General features: G+C 31.1%; 1 protein-coding gene across 3 annotated transcripts; it reads right to left on the reverse strand.

Moving 5' to 3' along the window:
* Positions 1-696: 696 nt before the first annotated feature.
* Positions 697-17,517, reverse strand: LOC108743455 (TOX high mobility group box family member 4-B). Of its 3 annotated transcripts, none has more exons than XM_018479026.2 (6): positions 17,181-17,517; positions 8,424-8,539; positions 4,195-4,330; positions 3,703-4,107; positions 2,293-2,543; positions 697-1,762 (listed from the first exon to the last, which is right to left on the reverse strand). In XM_018479026.2, exons 1-6 carry the CDS (start codon positions 17,466-17,468, stop codon positions 1,696-1,698), a joined length of 1,263 nt encoding a protein of 420 aa, XP_018334528.1. In that variant the 5' UTR covers positions 17,469-17,517; the 3' UTR covers positions 697-1,695. The 3 variants fall into 3 exon arrangements, 2 of the variants coding, with proteins under 2 accessions (XP_018334528.1, XP_018334527.1); XM_018479025.2 differs by having other exon boundaries at positions 4,195-4,345; XR_001938827.2 differs by having other exon boundaries at positions 1,732-1,762; positions 2,293-2,559; positions 4,195-4,345.
* Between the last annotated feature and the right edge of the window lie 471 nt (positions 17,518-17,988).

Genomic DNA, 17,988 nt, shown 5'->3' on the forward strand with positions numbered 1-17,988 from the left:
GCATAAGTCGCAAGAGGTCTTTTTCAAAGTACCAATTTTTAGCGCGGGATCAACAATATAGCAGTCTTGTTTACCGTTTTTCTTGAAATTTGATTTTTCCATAACTTTTTGACTAGCCCTCGTATATGACACAAAACTGAAAATTTTGTTAAATCTGAAAATTTGTATTAGGAGAGCATAAGTCGCGAAAGGTCTTTTTCAGAGTTCCAATTTTTAGCGCGGGATAAACTATATATAGCAGTTTCGTTTTCTGTTATTCTAGGTAGTTTGGCTTTGAAACATTTGATTGCACTAGTACTATCAAAATTTATGTTTATTTGCAGTATTATAACTATAAATCAAATTTCTCAAAAAAATGTTTACTGTTATTTTTAATAAGTAAAACGCTATTTACATTAAAACGAAGTTTATTTAGCAATTTTATTACATATTTCAATTTACATAAAATAAAATTTGTTTAATAACAAATTTATTGTTGGAAATTAATAGCACTTATAATAAACATCAACAAATAGGTATTTCAAATAACAATACATTTTAACGACTTTTAAAAGTTAAAAATAAAATACCTGCAAGAGAGACAATAAAATCAATAAAATTTCAAAGCAAATACAATAAAAAGCATCATATTCTACATAAACTGTGATACCATTATTATTTAAATGCAAGATTAGGGAGAATAAATGATAAAACATGTATTTTGATAGAATCTATTTATTTTAAATATCGATTACATAGAATAGGTAGTGTGCTTGCCAAGATAAAATATGAATATTTACAGTCTAATAAAAAAAAGTTGTACTTAGCGATTTAAAGCTCGTACTAAAAGAAATCTCGTTGAATTTGAAAGCGATAGCAATAAAATTCCAAGTTTTCCATTTTTTCCTTGCATAGACTCAATTTATCAACTCTTTACAAACCTTTTAACTGTTGCAATTTAACTTTACATGCATATGATTTCAAATTCAATTCAACATATTAACAATTTTTTTGTTTATATTTACAGAAAGTAATTAATTAAAAAACATTGCATTTGCCAACACATCGTTGCAAAGTAAAGCATGATGGGAAGATTATGGTTCCTTTCACAAATGAATTATATTAATTAATTTAATTAATTTTGAAAACACTGAATTGCACTTTAGTTTCTATTTGAAAAAACATATTCTTCGTCTTCCTTTGCACTAACATTAAAAAAAAATTAGCTAAAAAGGAACTAAAACCAAACTCCTTCTGATAATTATTAGCTATAGCTTGATTTTCTCAAAAATTTTCGTTTAACAACAAATACTATCTAATATAAGAAATGAAGAAATTAAGTAATATTTTGATAAATGTACTTAACTATCTAACTACGCTTAAGAGATTACATGCAATTACAGCGCATGTTTAACAAATGTATAATACATGTCTTCATTATTACTATTATTCTAGGAGTAAACATGTCATTAATACCTAAAAGATCCATGAAATTATATTGCTGCTATTGCTTCACAATACAATCCCATCCTAAGTGATTACTTCTTATTATTTACATAACTCTTAAACCGTAACACACCACACTGCTGCCTCTCTCACATTCTCTCTGCCTTCCTTCTCTCTCTCCTTGTAGACTTGCAGTCACCACCCATTTATTTTATATAACTTACGTCTTGTATTGCTACAGTTTGAAGGATACAAATTCACAAAGTTAGCTTACTTAACCGTTGAATAATTCTGTGACTGATTTTGATTGTTTGCAACCCAAGTTGTGAAGACATCCCTGAAATGGAGTATGAAAAATTAATATAAAGAATTTACCTGATGCTATTTGTAGTACATTAATTGTGAAAACAAAATTACGTTGGGAATAACTTCACAAACATTATTCAAACGTCTTGATATCATTTTAAACATTATTAAATGATACAGTTGTATCAAAATTTATTTGGTATTTTTGTTCATTTTGTCTGAAAATAGGGGAATTCTACTATAAACAGATAGGGACCAAATATTGGTATTTAAAGTAGAAATTGATGATTGCATTAAAGGAAAAAATGAACTAAAAAGAAACCAATCCTAATTAGAGATCTGAAATTATCTTGTACTGCAACTAAGGATCATGCAATTTCATTAATTTTATTTTAGAATTGCAACACTCAAATTTTTTATGTTTTAATTTGCAAAAGAAAAACTTATTATATCTCCACTTCCTATTCAAATAAGTGCAAAAATTAATTACATACTGATAACCCTTTCATATAAAACAAAAATATTCATTAAATAATTACTGTTCAAATCCAGTAGACTTACCGGCAATGACTGACAACACATTCGTTACTGCAATACTCATCTTCCCACTCTGGATTGGATATGGCTGGATTAGTACATCCATGACGTATGCATGAATTGGGGCGCATTCCTGGTTGTCCTATGTTTTGTTGAGAAACTGATGATTGGGGTGGTGGTCCTGTGGACGATACTGGGGAAGAACTGGACACCATAGGAGGAGGACTTACATGCTGCATGTGTGGAGGGTGCTGATTTACTTGTTGTTGGGTCACCTGCAACAAATATTTCCTGCATAAATTAACAAATATAAAATAAAGTTTATACATTTTTCTTTCAAGGTTATGAACTCAATAAAAGTAATAAAATGAAATGCATACCAAGTAGAACATTTTAAATTTTGTTATTTTCGGCCTTTGTTCACCTTGAACGTTCATTAAATAATGACAAGGAATTATTTCAATTATTCTACTGCCCTATTGTTAAAATGTAAACACATCACAATACATTTTCATAAATGGCACCACTCAATGAACCGGTTTACGAACATACACTTAGCACCTAGCTATACTTCTAAAAATAATTCGAGGTACATTTAACAAGCCACAATAAACTATAACAAAAGAAATGCTTATAAGTTAATTCTGCGGTAATAAATTTTTTAAAATAAACTTGTAAACAATGGTAAGAAACAATTAACGAGCTTCTACTATTTCGCGTCTCTTTTTAACCAGTTAAAACCGTTATATAACCAACCTGTTTTCTTGTCTGTGATAATTCCATCGATCGCGTATCAGCCATCTTAGCATACAAATACCGCGCAAGCGTAAACTGCTAGTTCAGTAGGCGCTGAATTTAAAATAGTTACGTACAGAGTGTTCTTTTTTTTGTGGCACAAATGTTAAACTTTTGAAAATGGTATGAAACAAAATATCACGAAAATAATGAACGATAGAAAGATAGCAGCTTACACATCTACCGTAAACGTCAAAAACATTAACTATTAAATAGTTAAAATTGAAATGGTTACCAAGATACAAAAACACCTTTTTCAATTAAAGCTGAAAAAAGTTTGGTAGGTATGCAATGTAATTAATAAGTACGGACCAATTTGCACAAATTTATATTAATAAAAAAAAGGAAAAAACTGATTAAAAAAAGTTAAAACCAACCGAATTGAGTAGCAGGACAATGGCTTAAAAGATTTCCTGTTTTAGTGCTACAATAATTTTGAAACGTTTATAACGACGACTACAATTCCGTCGCAATTTCCGGAAGTTGCTAAATAGATATGTAGAAAAAAGAGAGCAGAAAATAATGAAAGAAAACAATATTTATTGGCCGACAGTTTTCATAAATGCAATTCACCGTATACCTAATTTTGAAAAATGAAGTTTCCGTCACAAAAGTAAATATTGTTTTGCATTATCTTACCTGTTGCATATAGCTGTTGTTGTGTTGTTGTGCCACGTGCTGTTGCATATTCATGTGATTTGGCACGTGTCCCATAGGAGATTGCATAGGTGACGGCATCATTCCCTGATGTTGCTGGGGTTGTTGGCTGGTCATATTACTCATCATGGGTGGCCCCCTCTTACTCATCGTCGATTGTTGGGAAGTGGGAGGAGTAGGTGCTGAAGACATTGGGGGTGAAGGAAGAGCGTTTTGGGGAGAGTACGCGTTATATTGAGGAGGTTGTGGGGCACCTCCCCCATAGTTGCCATAATTACCGTACATATTTTCATTTTCACTGGCTCCTTTAGAAACAAGACTTGCCCTATAAGCTGCCAAAGCTTTCAAATACTCCTTCTTAGCTGCCTCAGTTTTCTTTTTGTAAACCTTTTAAACGAAAAAAATACTAAGTACCTAATACAACTATTAATTAAAAATTAAAAAAAAAAAGAAAAAAAAAACAAAATGAATTACATTTTTGTGTTCGGAATCTAAAGAATCCCACATGGATGCAACAATTTTAGAAACTTCTCCGAAACTGGCGTTAGGATTTTGTCCTTTGATAGCTGCCTGGGTGTCCCGAAAGAATAGTGCGTACGCAGAGACGGGCCTGGAAAAAACATTCCTATATAAGAAACGGAGAACTACTTTAATACATCATAATAAAACTAAACCAGTGGAATAACTCTTACTTATTATGATAACCGGTTTATTATTAATGCAATAGAGAAGAAAATTATCTGCTTTTATTTCAGTTAATTACAGAAATAAAGTTAATACGGCATAAAATTTATTGATCAATAAAGTTAAGTAAAGAACTGAAAATAATTAATTTTCTTATTGGAAAGCATACATATGTTTTGAAAGAATTTAATAACAGGCCTCTTAATAGTCTTCATACTCTTAACACCCATAAAATTATGTTTTCGATCATAAATATAGTAAAGATAGGTATAAAAAGTTTATGAAACGTGGTGAAAGTTCTTTGAACTATGAAAACTTTATATATTAATAGATAACGACAAATTATGGTAAACGTGTGCTAGTTAATTATTATTAACGCTGACTAACCGAATCTTTTATCACAATTCTGATAAATTCAGTTTTTTCTTACGACCAAAACAAAAACTTCGCAATTATTAAAACCAAAAATAACTTTGATGTAACTTATTATCTGCCACAATTTGCATGAATGAATGGCGAAGAAATGAGATAACAGAAACCTAAATCACTTTCCTCTTTGATTGCGTCTCTTGAAAGGAATATTCCGTAATTTCCTTTTTCTCCTCTTTTCGCCAGCAGGATTAAGTAACGTCAAAGAAAAGCTGGCTAGTCGGAATCATTTATGACCTTTGAGATAAAATATAAAGTTTCATTTCACCGAGTAAATTGCATCAGCGGAGAAGTTAATGCACAATGTAGGAAGATATTGATCGGGACTTGCGAATTAATATTTGAAGAAGGGAGAAATACGACTCGTTTTGCTTATAAATAAATATAGCAAAATTGAAGTGTCTGCCTGTAGGTGATATTGAAACAACTTTCAATTTTACGTCGAGACCCTTATAGCTCGGGGGGAGGGGGGGGCGTATCATTGTTACAGCTGATACAGCCCAATTATCTATTAAATTTACACCACACTGTAGATCAAAGTCAACGAAATTAAACTTGTCGTATAATGATTCCGCAAAGAATTAATATTTTCGATTTTTTTCATAATATACTTACGCTACAAGGCCATTCTTCGCACCAAATATCAAAATTAGAGATCTACGGTAATCATTCTATATAATAATAGTTATTAAAACGAAATTTTCATGTCGCGTACTTCTAAGATAATTATACTTAAGTGCTTTTAATCACTTTAATTGATTTCCGAAGCAAATTAAATAACTAGAAACGAATGTGTTAAGAATACTTCTATCTCTACTGTAACTACATGTTTTTTTTTATAATTAAACCACTCGAGGAAGTTTAAATTTCCTTTTTAATTATTTAACAAAATTATTAGAAACGGTAGAAAAGCTGTGTGTAAAAAACACTTCACGCTCATTTAATTTGAAGTGAGCATCAAAAAAAGTTTCCGGAGTCTATACGCTCAGTAACACAGAATCAGTATATTCAACCGGATGTAACACATTTACCTACATACTAAAAGGAATTTCAAATCCATGTATGGTTATTTATGCACATTTATTTATGTACAGAAATTACCATTAATTTCTAATGAAATGTTATTTTTATTTTAATTCCAAAATCAAATTTATTTAAATTTGTATCACAGTTTAAACATACTTCTATTTCTTTTGTATAAAACAACTTGAGTTATCAATTTTTGACTTTTATTATTACACATTTCGAAGATAAGTGGGACCACTATTTTTAATAGTTAANTTATTATTATTAAGCAACATTAATTATTGGACGATTTAAACAAGAATTAATTGAAAGAATGCAAATTAGATTACAACAGATTTAACTGCAACGATTTTCTTATTGTGCTAGAAAAACTTAAATGAATTTTACTTTCCAGTTTAAGGTGTGAAGAATTTAATTTTTTAAAAAGATTGAAAGTAATTTCGTCGTTTAATTTAAATAATATTTTTGGTCAAAAAATAAGATTGTTAAAAATAAAAAAAAATTGTTATCAAAAGAGTTTCTTTTTACCTTTTAGTGCTGTATTATAGAAACCATAATTGAGTAATAAATTTTCGTCCGGATTCAATTGAAACGTATGAATATAGTAAAATAATTTGATCAGAGATTGTTAGCTACCGACAGGAAAAATATCACAGTTATTGATTTTCGGAAGGCCATCAAATTGTATTAAAAGCTCTAGAATGCTATTTCCGGTTGTATCTTAGGGAGGGGTAGTTTTATAGCCCATAAAGGCCTCGTTCGTCGTATGCGAGATATAAAACAGATTTATTGTTGCAATTTTCTTTTACATACTATGTAGACATCATTTTTCAGCTTTCACGAATCGATCGTTTTAATTTATTTCTGTCGCTAATAAAATGGAAATTTCTTTGTAGTGTAGCATGTTTTAGGGGCCACAACATTTAATAATATGATGCAAATCATAAAAAGGCTTTTTCGTCTTAATATGGACTACAAAAAAATAATGGAAGTGTTTTGTACAACATAAACACAAAAACGATTAATTACAAATTTCCTGTTTTTATTAAACCGTGAACGGGACGCATTATGCCATTTAATGCATTTATGCATTATTCAACATTTAAATTTTCACATGCATAATTAATTTAACAGTCATGAGAGAATAAATATCACCTTTTTAGATTTATTTCAAGAGCAAACGCAATATGTATCTGCTTTATAAAATTCCTAAATGTTAGAATAATAATAAATCGTTAGTAAATTTATTTTTAGTGGAATACTGATAGGTTCGTATCTGGTATCAATTTTGGGAAGTATGTATTTACATATTTGTATAAAAATTACATACACAACATATGCACCTACAGATACATAAAAAGTTATGAAATATAATTTTTTGACAATAAATAAAAACGTTTTAGTTATTACTGATGATTTTTATAGCACATTAAAGTTCGACGGTCGTTTATTTCTATAACCGAAAATTTAGTTTGTTCGTAATATACGGCGTTGTAACTGCTACATTCTAGGGGGATTCTATTATACGTAATTCAAATTATTGCGATTGTAATCAACTATGCTTATATTTAAATTAATCAATCAAAAGGTGAGCATATTGTTTATCCGGGAAATACACTGACGAATGACAAATTTTAAAACGAACGAAATAACCGGTCCAAATTTCTTTTAATCTGTATAATTGCTAAGGAAGAATTTAATTGTTTCACAGAAAACACTTTCTGATTGCAAAATTATTACATTACATTTATTATTATTAAGCAACATTAATTATTGGACGATTTAAACAAGAATTAATTGAAAGAATGCAAATTAGATTACAACAGATTTAACTGCAACGATTTTCTTATTGTGCTAGAAAAACTTAAATGAATTTTACTTTCCAGTTTAAGGTGTGAAGAATTTAATTTTTTAAAACGATCAATACTTTCCCCTTGCACTATTTCTTATTTGAGAGCTTTAACATTTTATTTTTATTTGTGATGAATTTCTCGAAACTGATTGACGAAATTTAGATAGACAATATTATTTTGATACTACTCTTAAGTTAATATACCGTCATTGTAATAACATCGAAGATTAGTAACACAATATTTGAAGAAAATCTACGATATTACGGAAACAACAACAAAAATTGTTGCTATATATCAATGTAATAAAAAAACAAAAAACTTTCAAATTTAATTGCATACGCCATTAAAGCAAACAATCAGTCTCCATAATTATTTCTCATACAAAATCCGAATTAATAAAAATAAATAAAATAGACATTATCCTGTGAGCCTTATTAACGANATTATAAATTCAATAAGTTCGTTAACGTCAATAATATCAATTATTTATGTAACAAGGTTAACGAAAATTCAATCCGTTTGATTTTAATTCTGGGTGGTGCTGTATCTATTTATTATGTATGAAGATAGGGGTAACCTTTTTCTGCTAGTAAGGAATAGAAAGGATAAAAGTTATAAATTAGACCGAATCAGGGCCATAAATAATTCTAAACAAAGGGGCCATCTGATTCGTACAAAAATGAAACAGAAAAAAAAAACGGGTGCACTCACTTTTGTGGTTCGTTTGGATCTCTCTTCTTTTTCTTTTTCTGCACCTTCGGCTTCTTCTGAACTTTAGTTAGAGCTTGGTCCGCCGGTTCAGGAGATGGCCTTTTGATTCCCGATAACTGTAACAAAGAAAACTTGTGTAGACAGATTTTATCGGATAAAATACGTAAAGAAATCATGGTCTAAATTCAAGAAAGTTTTTCGATAATTTTACAACAATTGGAGATAATTACAGACTAAACACATTATAACGAACCTCAAGTAACGGGACGTTTTTACTTTTATGAGATTAAGTTAAAATAGCAGACTATTGCAAATATTAATGAGTAGGGAGCAGATATCGTTTTAAGGTTCCTACTTAGGTCGACGATTATAGTTTCGTGATGTGAGAGCTAAGAAGCCAACAACGACAGTCTGTTACTGTCCCATACAAGAAAGGGGTTTTCGAAAAATTTGCTGTAATGTGGAAGTATATGTAGTATGAGACACGTACGTGTTTGTACCTAGATTTCCACAAAAACTATAGTAGTTCAGTATCCTATGTAAAGCCCTGATATGACATCATCTGTACAAATGATATGTATAACGCATGACATCGAAACAAAACTTTGATGATGACTGATGTTAAATTTTTAATTAAAGAGTAATTAATCTAAACAAAACTGGCCAAGCGAGGGTTCCGAGAAACCTGTAGGTATTTAAATAATCGAGTCTTTTTCTTCCTCAAAACGTATAATTACACTATTACAATTAAAAATTACTTTTTGTGATGTAACTACACATTTACGGTTTGCTGTAGATCATTGCATTTTGCCAAATTTCATAATTCTAAGTCAAAGGGCGGAACCCTAAAAATTAATTAATTATCTAAAAATATTTTTTAACTTGCAACCAGATTACGCACACAATTAACTTACTAATTAAGTATATTATTACATGATTCATAAGATTAACTTTTCGTGATCTATTTTCCCTTGCAACCACTACGTTTCTTAAATAAGTCTATTGCTAGTCCAGTCACGGCACCGTAACTGCTAAAAAAATTATTCTGACTCAGTTTCAGAAAATATTACCAATTAACGTTAAAAACGACGGTATGTACGGACATTTTTTCTCCTTAACAACTAGCAGTTGTATGTTTGTGATGTAAGCACCTATTGATTAAATTCACATCTTTTTTCAAAGACCATTAGACGACAGTGAGTTATTGCATTAAAATTTCTAGTTGGTACGTTTGTACTCACAATGTCGCCATAACGTTGTATATGTATAAGAGGCCAGAGAGGCACAAACTGCTTGTTTTTGTGAAAGTGCATAAATTATTGGCACCTTCATAAAAATGCTCTAATGAATGTACGGTTAGTTGAGAAATTCATATACAGAGTGGACCAAATATAACAACCAATATTCAAAATATGTAGGCCGTAGCCGTGGTAATCCGGACAAAATCGACATATTACGTATCTTGTAATCCGGATGACTCCGATTTTATGTCATAACAAATGCTTGACTTAGTAATCTGGATTTTTCGATATTCCGGATCGTCGAACTTTTAATTGATCCAAATTAGCAAGTCTCCACAGTAATTAATTTAGGTAAAAAATACAAAAACTATGAGTTAAGGATAACGAAATCACGTACAGTGGATTTTATTTATTACGACTTTGGTTATAACGACCATTTTACTATAGCGATGTTAAATTTAAGTTCCTTGAATTTAAAGCATACTTTAGCAAAAAATTTATGTGGCTATAGCAACTTCGGATGTAACATTGAGTTCGGGTGTAGCAACTGTTTTCTAATGAATCGTTTGTAAATCCCTTGTATCTTATCTTTTAATTACATCCACATCGAAAGTCAGCAAGTGTGGTGACCTTTACCATTTGTTTATAAATATTAGCTAGGTAGATAGAACGTGAACGTTAAAATGGTTCGGTTACAAAGTGATATTCTGAGTAGCAACTGTGTTTAGTAAACTTTTGAATAAGTATGACACCAAGATGCACATTCAGTGTTAAAAAAAAAGGCGGAAATCAAATCAAAATTGAAAAATGGTGAAAACTATACATACGTATCTGTATCTCCTTACGTTTGCCTGCAACGACTTCCGGATATAACGACGAAATTATAGTGGTCCCTTGGTCGTCGTTATAACCGAAATCCATGGCAGTTGTATTAAGTGTTAAGTTTACGAGAAGCTAATGTTTACAGTACTACTATAAAAATTGGTAGCACGGTGAATGACATTTCTTTTAATTTATGAAAACGCCCTGTATATCATTACTGTCTTGAGTTGAAAGTACACTTCCGGTTTTTTAAATTTACACCAACCTGCGAATAATAATATGAGAGCTCAAATTCAATTAACAAGGTCGTAAAAAGTTTATTATGAAATTTTGTTAGAAATGTGGAAAATTGATTTAAAATACAGGAAATATTTTCAAATTTCGTGGATTATACAATCAAATTACTCTCATATAAATGTAGGTAACGTCTTCGTATTCAATGATCATAAAATCATAAACAAATACTAAAATGAATCTACATATATGCGCCGACTTTTAATTATATATGTAGGTATTTATACCGTCAATCTGGGTTTAAAATGTTTATAAAGTCATAAAAGATATCGTCAAATAGAAGAAGGATATATTTTATTGGTTGTTCAAAGGAAACAGTAATTTGAAATTTAAATAGTTCCTTTGATCTTCGAAATTAAACTTTTACACGGTTCATTCACATCAAAGGATTTGGCTTATTAGGCACCGAAGGACGATGTATTCAAAGGAAAAGTATTCCAGGTCGACTAGATAACTAGAAACATTAGGTAATAAAATTTTATTGGCCGATAACAGAAAGTTGACTTCAAAATTTTGAAATTGGCCATCATATTTTCCGTGTCCAAATACAAGGACATTATGATGATTCTTTCCGATAAAATTAATTTTTTCAATATTGTTAAGTTTTATGTTATGCAACATTACAGTTACGTCAGACTAGAAAATCNATCAGGTCCGGAATGTTGCTGGTGTTGCGTGGGATGGTGCTGCTGATGTTCCTGGTTGATCGAGGGGATGTCGAACTCCTCGTCGCCAAAGCTCGGAGTGTGAAACGTCTGAAAGGAAAAAGGACGAAACATTCATAATATAGAAGTTTTCGAACAAGTTTTAATGTTAGTTGGTTGGCAGAGTTCCTGTTTCACAACTTTGGAAATTTAGTTGAAACTTTTAAATTGGATACGAATCGTCAGCGTTGAAGAAAATGGAACTAATGAAATCTAAGAAAACTTTTATTAAAATGCGTTCGGTGCAGTGTCTAGGTTTGTTTTTGAAGTGCAACTGACAATGTTCTTTTTTCTCCTCGTAATATCCGCTATTACCGGTTTGTTTTTTTTATAAAACTAATTAATAGTACACCTAAATAATTATCTAGAACGTAGATATATATTCACAAGGAGAATTTTGATCGATGTTTAAATATTAATGTAACGCATGCTTTATTAATTAACTGTGTCCACATCAATATTTCAGACACACCTAGTAGTTATGCTAATTTTCAATACATATTCAAATTGCAAATTTTTAGAGGAGCAGATACTTGATAAATTGTTACTCGTTAATGATATGAATCAATTATTTTACTTTAATTACTACACTTAAAAGGTAACACTTTAAAAGGGCGGAATTTAAAGTGTATTAAATATTAAGACTCTATTCAAAGAAGTGTTCAATGGGAAGTTTTTAATTTTATCGATACTGAAAACTCTTTCTTTAACTTTAAACATTGTAAAACTGGAATCTAACTAATTCATGTATGCTGAATTAAAATATAGCACATATTTTGATATAATATTAATTTTTCGTCACATCCTTGTAGGGAAAAAAATCTTAGGATAGTGATAAATTCGGCCGAAACAAAAACCCATTAAATCGCCCGAATTTACAATCGCCGACATCCCATAACCCATATTGATACATCTACATAATATAAAAGAAAGTCGTGTTAGTTACACTATTTACAACTCAAGAACGGCTGAACCGATTTGGCTGAAAATTGGAACGAGAAGGCGGACATAGAATACTGCCCGTTCCCGTGGAAATTAACATAAAACTGACAGCAAAACGAAAAATTTATCATTCAAAACATCAGTCTAGCCGTTCATTTGTTAAAAATGGTATGACAAACATTCAATCTCTGTTGGGGGGGAGGAGTGATGAAGAGGAGTTGCAATGTTTAATTGCAACATCTCGACATTTTAAAAAATTCAACCTCCAAAGGGAGGGTAAATAGTGTTGCAATTTTTGTTTGGGACAGACTTTATTTGTGGTTGAATTTGCTTGAAACTTGGTATATATTTGATATTATTAATCAAATGAAAAGAGGTTGCAACGTTTCCATGAGGTATATTTCATTTGTACTCGGATTTACTCGAAGGTTGCTCATTGTTGAAATTAAGCAAATACGTGTTTTGGCAATTTTTAAAAATCAACCCTTAAGGATGAAATGTTGTTGCTACGTTTGTATTTGAAATCTAAGATGGCGACATTACATAAAATTAAAACGTTGTAAGGGTGAATTGGGAGTTAAAAGGTTTTATAGAGAAACAATATTAATTTCTGCGAGCAAAGCCGGGGCAAAAATCTAGTTATGTATATAATCTAATGGGATTGTACCATGTATAAAATAAATAGATACTATTTGACAGATATTAATAAATGCATGTATGTGTTTTTCAGGTATGTTTCCTACTTTCTTCTAATTTATTGGACACACTGAGTTGCTTCTCTGTGTTATTCATTATACATTATACATACAGTGAGCCAACAGAACGATAATAGTATCAAGAAAGTTTCTTGACGAGTTAACAAGCGTTTTTATTAACTTCATCGTAAACTCTGTCTTAAGGAACGTTAATCGGACATTCTACTATCTCATTCCATAATAAAAATGATAAAAGCTTTTGTAATGTTCGCAGTAACTGAAGCAAAACGGAACGGGTTTCAAGCTTAGAGTTGACTTAAGCAGCCGAGCGAGTTATTTATATACGAAGCCTTTATGAAACTGTAAATAAATTAGTATGAATAATAGCGCCGAGGATACGCTTCTAGAACTATAACAATAGCACTTAGTTAAAAATTAAAAGTTCTTCTATTATCGTTCTCAAAATCCTGTAAGACGTTTAAAATCCCGAGTACGAGAACTTCTTTTTTAAAAGTGGAGGGTTTGGCCAACTTATGTTGTTCTTAATGTTGAGTTAATGTAGTGATCTACCATTTTACGAATTCTTAGGTCCAGGATGCTAGAGCCGCCAGACATTACTTATTTTTTGAATAACAAAATTGGTGGGATATAATATTGTTAGTATGTAATTTGACCGTATGTATACCTCGTAAGTTTGTAAACATATTACACGCTTTTCTTAAAGTCGGAGTGCTGATTTTTACATGTTACACAGAATATCGTTAAAAATTAATAATCAACACTGCCAGACGCTTCACACCGATAGTAATTTGCGCCAGACGCTTCAAAGTTCGCAAAAAAATTGTAATTTTACTTATACTGTAAGTCTTCATTTTTCAATATGATACACAGGAAATTATTTCAATAATTTTTGTAAGCACCAATTGTAAGGGCGAAACTCAATTAAAATGTTGCTGTTTTATAAAATCACCTTAATTATCGCGCTTGTGGTGTTCGGCCGGATCCTAAAAAAGGTACCGAATCCAGACCGGGTTAAAAGGTTGTGGTAGGAAAAGACAGCACGAACGAAGTGAGTGAACAATTTTTCAATAGGTAGGTACAATGGGAAATGACATATTTTGAAGGTGTTTAAAACAACGCCACGTTGAATTTGCCTTCTTCTTTTCAGGCAGTATTTGAATTTTATTTTAAGCGACCGCAAATATAAAACGTTAAATATTTTAATGCATTCTTCTTGAATTTTTATGTTAACATTTCTGTCAAATTATTCACATAATATAATTCACACATATTAACTTGTTTGTCTCAAATCCCGGAATCTAACCGTTGTGGGCTTCCTTGTTGTAGAACAATAACAATAAATAACAGCTTTGTTTAAATCATCCTTTTATAATAGTTATTTAAGTTAATAAGTAAAGTTAGAAATGGAATTGTAAACAAGTTAAGTACGACTAAATGGGATAATTAAATCAATACTGAGTAAGAAGACCTTGACAGGACAATAACTGGGTGTGCTGCGAAATAAGCTCATAAATAAAAAAATCGATGTTTTCTAGGTCCCTTAATTTATATTTACACATCTATTAGATACGAATTCTTAAAGCAGTACAAATTATTTAGTTTTCACTTTCGAAACAATCTCCTCTGAGTTATTTTTCTTATTACGTTAATTGATTTATAAAAAATGAGTAAGAAGTCTTAAGGTTATCACTTTCTGATTTTGTTTTCAATGTTTGAAGGCATTTTTATAAAAATTAGATAAACGATACATTTTTCATTCAATTTTATTGAAAGAAAATTAAAAATTTTCATTATAAATGATTCGAAAGTTGATATCAATATAAAGTGATCTCTTGAAACTGATTAATTAATTTTAATGATAAGAAGTGTATTACACAATAGTACTTAGACCATGATAATGCATAAAATAACCTTATACTACCCACAGAATTTTCAATGATGTCAGTCAGTTTTAAGTTGTGCTCACCTTAAGCCGGAAAATGTAAATTCTGTCTTTTTCAGTGTAAATTCCGTCTCAACGATTTTTATTACCATACATAAATTCTGTCCTGTTTAAAAATATTGTAAACCCTATAGTAATATTTAAAGTCTCTATTATAGCAAAAAATTAAATTAGAATCATTGGTAAGTCGATATTTTTCGAAGAAAAGCTGCCTCCTCATATACATATTTTTTTAGATAATCACAAAAATCATTCACTCGTCGGTCTTCCAGAAAAAGTGCCATTAAATAAACACTGAAAACACGAACGACATCGTCAGGTCTGGGATACGAGAGTCCAAAAAAACATTTAATAAAACTTGCTACCTCTGTTTTTTGTTCTATATTCAGTGGAAAGACAGAGAGATTGAATTTTTCGATAACAGGCTTGACCTAAATCAAAACGGCAACCTTTTATCTTTGATTTAATCAAAACAGATTACATTGCTTTACGAATTACTTTCACGAAATCCACAAAAATATTTTGTGGTTATTAAACTGATCCTAGTTTTGTACAATCGCCGACGACATATTTGAATCATTTAATATAGGTTTCTGAAGCTGTATCAAGTAGTAAAATAAAATACGAAAGGCACATATGAATCTTGTTGCAATGCGTGAAAAGTAGATATTTAGTCAAAATGTTTGGGACAACTTTTAAAGGAAATATCTATGTACGACAACGTACTACTACACCCTGAGGTATAGGAGGTATAGATATAGGTATATCGGAAGGAATTTACGAACTTTTAGAAGGTCATTAATACATTTTAGCTGGAATTTACACCAACTCCATTAAACAACAGTTAACATGTTTTCGTGAATATGAGGGAATGAAGAAGAAAAGGGCAAAAAAAACAGAAAAAGTAGACAAAAATATATCCGATAGAAAAACTGAAGGGGAATATTTCTCGTTGTATAAGGAATTGTTACATGACGAAATAAAATTTCAGAAAACGTTAGAAGCGTCCGAAATGTGGTATTACTGACGAATGAGGAGGATAAAGTGGATAGAGAGAAGGTTAAAGTGAAGAAAATTGAATTGAAAGAGAAAGAATAGGAAAACAGGACTCTATGGAAGTCAAAAAGAAATAGGCGAGATAGGTTGGCAGGACATCTTCTCAAGCATGAAGGGTTTGTCAGAGACATATTAGAGGCAGAAATAGGAATTAAGAGGAGTAGATTATATTATTGTTTGCAAGTAGTTAAGGACGTGGGATGTTCTAGTCCTATGACGGACGATTTTATGATGATGATGACAATACTTTAGAATATCTAAATAGTAACTTAATGATTACGTTTAATAACATTCATCTGCTGGTTACCAGCAAACTGAATATATATTATCATTACTATCAACGACCGTCGTCAAAGAATTATCTCATTGGCAAACGCCGAGTTACAACTAATAATATTTTGACGGATTTCTGACGGACGGCTGCCTGCTGTCGTCGAGATGATAGTGAGCATCAAGCTTTAGTCAGTAATTGAAAACTATACGTTGGGTGTCCACACGCGTTTTAAATTTGCCATAAGTTCCTAATTCCTATTACTTGAGGTTTTGAAATAATGTATTACCTTTTGATCCTATATAAGAAGTCTTAGGTCAAAAATAAAAACAGGGATGAGTAAAATTGGTGTTGGTGTTGGGAAAACTCGAGACTGTCTTTATACTAACAAGGCCAAAACCAATACCAAACGAATAAGACCTAGATTAAAACCAAGATCGAATGAACAAGACCGAGACTAATATCAAGACCAAACAAACAAGACCAAGACTAATATCAAGACCAAACTAACAAGACCAGGACTAAAACCAAGTCCGAATATGCAAGACTAAACGAAAAATTATTACTTCCGGTGGATTTATGAGTTAAACTATTTAAAATAATTTTAACTTTATCGCTGTTTGAAAAAAAGGATCTACAAATATGTCCTTGGAGTAACTGTCCTTTGTTCCTATGTCTCGATACCAGAAGACCAATGGTAATAATGGGATTGTCTTGGTTTTGGTCTTGGTCTTTCTTTGCTCATTACTAGACAAAAATAAACACTTACCATGGCTGAATGAGGTGTACTATCATCGCTATCTTCACTTGTGGTTGGTTCTTGTCCCGTTGCAGCTGGAGGGCTATTCCCACCTCGCTGAGGTGGCGACGTACCATAAGGACCCATATTATTAGGAGGAGGTTGCCCATGGCTCATCATCATCTGCTGTTGTTGCTGGTGCTGTTGATGGTTTTGTTGCTGTTGTTGCTGCTGTTGTTGTTGTTGTTGTTGTTGGGCTTGCTGTTGTTGCTGGATCATCAACAATTGACTGTTGTGTTGTTGATTAGGGCTAGCCATCGTATACGTAGGTTGTGGACTATGATAGGAAGGGTTAACAATACCTGGAACAAGGGAAACACTATACTATTCCTTTTGTTTTATTGCAATTTTAGTTGCAACCTAATATGTCTCGGAAATGTTGGATTTTTTTAACGTCCAAGAACAACTATGAAATTGTTTAGAACTTCAATTTAATAAATGTCTACATTCTATCGTAATTAAAGTGCTGACGAAATGAAGGACCATTTAACAAGCATAAGAAAATGTCAATACCAAAAAAAATCTTTCCAAAAAAGTTTATCGAGTCAGTATTTTTAATTAATTGGAGACCCTAGAAAAAAATATAAGAATTTTTTACTGAACCATTAATTTATTATCATTTTTCGCAAACAAACTTTTATAAGCCAAATTACGCATTTATAAAATATACTGTAAGGAAAAAGAATTTTAAATTACAACATATTAGCATTTATGTTTTTTTAGTTGACCAGTATTCAGAAAATAAGGAAAAGGTTCTTATAGTGTTTATTTCTTTAAT

The sequence above is a fragment of the Agrilus planipennis genome, unplaced genomic scaffold (assembly GCF_000699045.2).
Source record: "Agrilus planipennis isolate EAB-ADULT unplaced genomic scaffold, Apla_2.0 scaffold489, whole genome shotgun sequence".
Taxonomy (NCBI): Eukaryota; Metazoa; Arthropoda; class Insecta; order Coleoptera; family Buprestidae; genus Agrilus; species Agrilus planipennis.

Excerpts from the sequence above, each read along its gene's own strand:
- LOC108743455 (XM_018479025.2), bottom strand. The coding sequence starts at position 17,468 with ATGGCTAGCCCTAATCAACAACACAACAGTCAATTGTTGATGATCCAG. Across the intron at positions 4,346-8,423 it reads GATCCAAACGAACCACAAAA|GAATGTTTTTTCCAGGCCCG; the intron begins GTGAGTGCACCC and ends TTTCTTATATAG. Across the intron at positions 2,544-3,702 it reads ACAACAGCTATATGCAACAG|GTGACCCAACAACAAGTAAA; the intron begins GTAAGATAATGC and ends TATTTGTTGCAG.